General features: G+C 52.9%; 1 protein-coding gene across 1 annotated transcript; it reads left to right on the plus strand.

Moving 5' to 3' along the window:
• The first annotated feature begins 232 nt into the window (after nt 1-232).
• On the plus strand, nt 233-5,608 carry LOC125758370 (uncharacterized). Its single transcript, XM_049415459.1, has 3 exons — nt 233-1,212; nt 4,211-4,279; nt 5,484-5,608. Exons 1-3 carry the CDS (start codon nt 300-302, stop codon nt 5,606-5,608), a joined length of 1,107 nt encoding a protein of 368 aa, XP_049271416.1. The 5' UTR covers nt 233-299.
• Nucleotides 5,609-6,267: the final 659 nt, after the last annotated feature.

Raw genomic sequence — 6,267 nt, forward strand, 5'->3', positions numbered from 1 at the left:
CAGTACCCACAGTTGGCGCCCAAAGTGGTTTTTGCTCCCGCCCGTAGGAATGGCACGGTGGACGTAGGTCCAGTCCCTCGTCTTGTTCGTTGAGTCTCCGGGTAGCGCACTCTCGTGCGTGTTGTTTTGTGGCGCGGTTTTTTTTTCTCTTCAGGGCGCAGGCAGACGGAAAGCACCTCCGGTCCGAGACGATCATGCCGACCGGCGGCAAGCAGGATTCTTCGCACGAGCAGGCTGACCAGCTGCTGGCACAGCAGCTGAACACATTTCAGCGTGTCGCTGAGTTGTGCAACACGGTCATGGACCGCATCGGCACTCGGGCCGGCGAACCACAGCTCCTACCTCTGGCCACGCTACCCACGTACACGGGTTACGACGACCCGAAATCGGTGGCTGACTTCCTAGAGGAAATGGACAGGTATGTCAGAGCGACCGGTGCCTCGGAAGCGCACGTGATGGCTAGAATCCTGCCGTTGGCTTTACGGGATGCCGCAGGACGGTGGTGGAGGCTACAAACGCCTTTCACCACTTGGGCAGAATTTGAACAGCGCTTCCGAGAGGAATTTCTGCCCCCTGGGTACGAGCTGCGAGTCCAGCGTGAGCTCGAACTAAGAACCCAGCATCCGGACGAAAGTTTGCTCGAGTACGTCCGGACGATGCAGGAACTGCATCGCCGAGCAGCACCGACTGCCTCGAAAAGGGACCAAGTAGCTCGGGTCATTCGACAGAGTCATCCCAGATTCAGGCCATTTCTTTATGGGCGCACATTCGAAACCCTTGAGCACCTCGCACGGGAGGCCCGCGGTGTACAAGACGCCCTGTTAGCTGAGAGCACTTACGTGCCACCGCCAGCGCCGCAATCTGCTCTTGAGCCGTCACTGGCTTGGCGCGCCCCCGTAGCCAGTCCCTCATGCGACCTGACGAGCCCAGGCGCATTCACGGCTATCTCCTCCCACGCCCTGGACCCCTTCGCACATGAGCAAGGGCGGCGAGGGGCCCCTTTGAATACCGTATCAGGGGTAAGCTGTCCCTGGGAGGAAGTGTCCGCGGAGCAGCGTCATAGTGCAGAGCGCTCGCTCCTTACTCGAGCCATACAAGAGCATAGTCGGTCGGACCCCCAGTCCCGATACGCCGGGTTCACAAGTCCTGCGCAAGCCGACTGCGACAGGCGCTCCTGTTATGGGTACTCCGGGAGCCACTCCGCCGAAAGGCGTGATTTCAGTGATAGGTTAACTGGCCAACGCAGACATACGCATGTCGTATGCTACCAGTGCGGTCAAACTGGTCATGTGAGGCGGCAATGCTTTGCGCGCCGTAGCGCGAATGCAGGTTCGGGAAACTGCTTCGGCCGGCGACACTAACCATTGGCGGTGTGTCGCAGCCCACGGCCGTAAATGCCAGGAGCGTGAAAAGCTGTCCGGAGCGTGTAACGGACGAACATCAAGCTGGTGAGTCAGTCATCGTTCCCTCCAGTTCTAGTAACGTTGGTTCCCTCTGTTTGCCGCGTAACGCAGGCGCAGTCTCCAGAACCAACGATGAAAGTGAAAGCGCTGGGCATTACCGTACCTGCTCTTCTTGATACCGGTTCAGGAATCTCGTTAATCGGTGACGTGTTGCTTGAGAAGTTCTCACTTCTTGAGAAAAGATGAAGTTTCGTAACTCAAATGTTCACTTGCGGATGGCATCAAGCCACGTATCAAACGCTGAAGGTTGTGTTCGCTTACGGATAAGCTTTAATGGAAAAAAATCACAGCATATCCACGGAGTGAATGATGATGAGTGGGCGAAGCTGCGGAGGTTCATCGGTAAACCGTGAATCTTCCGTGAATTCTGCCCCAGTACATCATCACCGACGTGAGATCGGGCGCGTTTATACTAAAGGTTCGATGAGTTATGACGACTTGCAGCGCACTTTAATTTTACATGTACGCTGTGAATTTTCATTGTTTAGAAAACCATTGCTTAGAAAACATCTGGCGTCTTTCGTTAAGCAGCTGGCGTCTTTTCGTTTTGCTTTAGAAACATCTGGCGTTCTTTCGTTTTGCTTTTACAAAACATCTGGCGTCTTTTGTTGGTTTATTTCATCAATCAACGGCGTTTTGAACAAAATTTTTATTGTTTAATCACGCACAGGTGAAATCTCACCAGGCACTACCTTGGAGGTAAAGAATGGCTGCTAATGGGAATGAGAGACAGAAGAAGTTGGCTTTTAGCTAACGCTGCGAATTTTCTATTGTTCAACAACGCACAGGAAAAATCTCCCACCGGCACCACCTTGCAGGTCAAAGCGTAAGACTGGTTACATACTACGCTACGAGGGACGAACGGGTGCCGCTATAAGGAGCTTCGCCCCTAAAACGAAGCGCCAGCGATTTGTTTGTTTGCCTGGTCTATCAGTGTCAATGCTTCTCGGTCGAGATTTTCTTGCAGACGAGGGGTTCACACTCGACTTTCCTGCAAGAGGCTACCGCCTTCACGGACAGTCCGAGACAACACCCTTTGCGGAGAAGATACTTCGTGCCTGTACCAAGACACGCGGAAGGCGTGGCAGCCATGCACACCACCTTGCCGTCAGCAGTCATGCAGTCCCTCAGCGACTTCACGGGAACGAACCACCAACGGAAGCAGCTAGAGGCCGTGCTGACACCGTTCTCGGGAATGTTTACAGAACGTCCTGGGAAGACCGGCGTCCTAGTGCATCGCATCAATACCGGCGACGCCCGGCCATGGCGTTGCAACCCGAGACCGCTGAGCCAGCACAAGCGAGCCGTTCTCGATAAAGCCCTGGACGAAATGATCGACACAGGAGCCGTACGACCCTCGGACAGTCCGTGGGCCTTCCCTGTGGTATTGGCCCCAAAGAAAGATGGTACGGCACGTCTTTGTGTGGACTACCGCAGGCTCAACGCAGTCACGGTTAGAGATTCCTACCCTTTGCCAGCAATATCGATCATAACTTACGCGCTGGGAAACGCAAAGTTCTTCACTACTATCGACTGTTCTCGTGGGTATCTGCAAATCGAGGTTCACCCTAACGATATCCCGAAAACTGCATTCGCATGTCATAGAGGCTTGTTTGAGTTTGTGCGCATGCCCTTTGGTCTTTCCAATAGTCCGAGTTCCTATCAGAGCATGATGGATATGGTTTTGGGTGATGCAAAGTTTAATTATGCACTTTGGTATCTTGATGATGTGACGGTGTTTTCGCGCACGTGTGAAGAGCATCTCTGAACACTTGCATACGGTGCTACAGCGCACGTCAGCAGCCGGTCTAACTGTTCATCCCGGAAAACTGCAGCTCGCTACTAACAAAATCAACCTTCTGGGGTTTGTTGTCGACAACGGCGTACTAAAACCAAACCCCGATAAACTGAAGGCAATTGCGGATTACCCCCCACCCCAGAATACTAAGAGTTTGCAAAGGTTTCTCGGAATGATTGCTTTTTATCGTGACTTCATTTCGCAGTGCGCAGACATCTCCCGTGGTGATATGCGCGCTGTATTGGAGATGATGAGGCAACGATGGCAGCACCTGTACATCCTTTCTTTCTTTTCTTGTCTAGCGCCCTCTCCCTTGCCATGTATATATGCACTTCTTATCGAAATAAAGACTAGTTGGAAGTCAGCGCTCTTTACCTCTGTTGTCTCGTCCCTTCCTAATCGGTCTTGCGCTGTAAACCTTTTTGAAATAAATCTCCCGACCACTAACTCAGTTGCTGAAGAAAGGCGCGAAATGGCTCTGGAGCGGTGAGCAACAAGCAGCTTTCGACACGCTTCTGAAAGCAATCACCAGTAACGCCTCCCTTCAGCTGCCAGATCTTAACAAACCTTTTGTGTTACAGACAGACGCCAGCGATTACGGACTTGGCGCAGTACTTTTACAGGAATGCGCAGGTGCTTTGAGGCCTGTTGCTTTCGCAAGCCACACTTTGACCGGTGCGGAACGCAACTACTCGGTAACAGAAAAAGAGTGTCTGGCTATCATTTTCGCATTAAAGAAGTTTGACATGTTTTTGGACGGGGCTCAGTTGGCATTCAGACTGATCACCAAGCGCTGTCTTGGCTGAAACGATTGCCTAATCCCTCGGGACGATTGGCCCGATGGGCGCTTACCTTGCAGCGCTACGACTATGTCATTGAGTACAAGAAGGGTAGCACTAACACAGTTGCTGACGCACTTTCACGTGCACCTTTGTCTATTGAACCCCAGGTCGAACCGGAAACAGTATGTGCGGTTACGACACCAGCTGTGACAATGCAGTCACGTTGGGGTACTTTGGTGAGTAAACAGGAGCTCCTTGCAGCACAGCAGGGCGATGGCCTTTGTCGTAAGGTGTCAGAAAAGCTAGCGGCTCGTGATCCAACTGACACCGGAAGCGACGAGGAGACAGACTGCTACCTGCTCGGAGAAGGAGGCCTCTTGTTCCGGTACTTTCCTCAGGTTGACGATGGTAGTGTGGAGTCACCGTTTCGAGTTGTCATTCCTCGCAAACTTCGCAAATTGTTCATAAAGTACTACCATGACAGTGCTTTAGCTGGTCACTCTTCAGGGCAGAAGACTTACGAGAAGCTGTGTCGTACGGTAACCTGGCCAGGGTTGAAACAGGATGTATTACGCTACGCGCGTTCCTGTTCAGTGTGTCAAAAGACGAAACCACGTGAGGGTTTACCGTTAGGAACAATGCAGTCAGTTGAGAGTACATCGCCATGGCAGATTGTTGCATGTGACGTAATGGGCCCTTTTCCCATTTCACGAAATGGGTTGAATTGTTTCCTTTGCGCAAGCTCACCTCGCAGAAAGTATGGGGCTGCCTTCTCGAAACCTTCACGAGGTTCGGATTCCCTGCCCAGCTGATCACTGACAACGCGACGTACTTCACCAGCAAGGTGTTCACGGATTCCTGTGACGCCTTGGGAATTCGTCACAAGCGCACGTCTGTGTATCACCCGCAAGCCAACATCACGGAACGGGTAAACCGAAATCTGAAATCTATGCTTGTCGCGCATACTGAGCGTCATAAAGACTGGGATCTGAAACTGGCAGAAATAGCTATCGAAACTAGGACGACAGTTAATCGCTCAACAGGTTTCACTCCTGCTGAACTTAACCTGGGCAAAGAATTGAGCTTTCCGCAGGACAGGGCTTTGGCGTGTGCAACCGCTTCTTCAAGGCCTTATTCAAAGTTTGCAGGGGACCTGAGACAGAGGCTGACCGACGCGGTACAACAAGCCAGACAGCACCTCGGATGTGTCCAGAATGGAACAGGCGGGACAGTATGACAAGCGTCGACAAAACGTTAGCTTTGAGGTTGGGGACTTGGTGTTGAAGCGGACACACCCGCTCAGCGACGCCTCGAAAGGTTTTGCCGCTTCCTTAGCTAACAGGTGGGACGGACCGTATAGAATCACCCAGAAATCCAGGCTCTCGTACATGCTGAAAGATTGCTTAACTAATCAAGCGTGTGGACCTATTCATGTCTCAGATCTGAAACAACCATTTTATGCACGGCAAGACTCAGCAGCTGATGATTCAGATAGGCCTCACCAGGGCTTGGCCACCCAGTCACCCACACCACGAAGCAAGTGGTACAACCTGCGTCCCCGGTGACGGACAAGAGGGGTTTGCAAAAATGACTCATTCCCTGTACTTGTACTTTTTTCCAGTTCCGTTTTTCCACGAATTTTGGAGGGAGGAGGAAGCATTAATAGGCTTCGCCTTGTTAGGCGTTGAATGCACATAATTTTGTTGGTGGCGAGAAGAAAATGTTTACTGGTTTTCATTGTCCTCACTATGCTTTAGGGTCCCTGCAGCCGGCCTTTCCGGACCATCCTCCGGTCCCCACCACGTCATTTTGAGGGGGGGGGGATGTGTGGGAACCACGCCCACTGGCTATCGCGAGATAGCGCCACGTGCTGCGCAAAGGCGGTGCGCGTGGCCCAGCTGCGCGGCTTAAAAGGGGCAGCCTGCGCGCTGCCCAGGAGAGACGTGCCTGGGACGCCAGGAAGGACGGATGGGGCCACCCGCGCTGGCCGATTGCTGCTGCCGCCGATCATGGTCGTCGCCTCGTCGTCTCGTGTGCCTGGACCGACCCCGCCGTATGCAGCGTAGAGTTAAATAAATTGTTGTTGTTTGTTGCGAGTTGAAGCCTCCGTCTTCCTTGCTTTGACTGCGGACGGGACGCAGCAAGCCCAGTACCCACAAGCCCGACGCAATGCCCCCTCTCTTCGCCCACGTCAAGACGCTGCGCCGCCAGCGTTTGCTCTAGA

The sequence above is a fragment of the Rhipicephalus sanguineus genome, chromosome 4 (genome assembly GCF_013339695.2).
Source record: "Rhipicephalus sanguineus isolate Rsan-2018 chromosome 4, BIME_Rsan_1.4, whole genome shotgun sequence".
In the NCBI taxonomy this organism is placed as follows: Eukaryota; Metazoa; Arthropoda; class Arachnida; order Ixodida; family Ixodidae; genus Rhipicephalus; species Rhipicephalus sanguineus.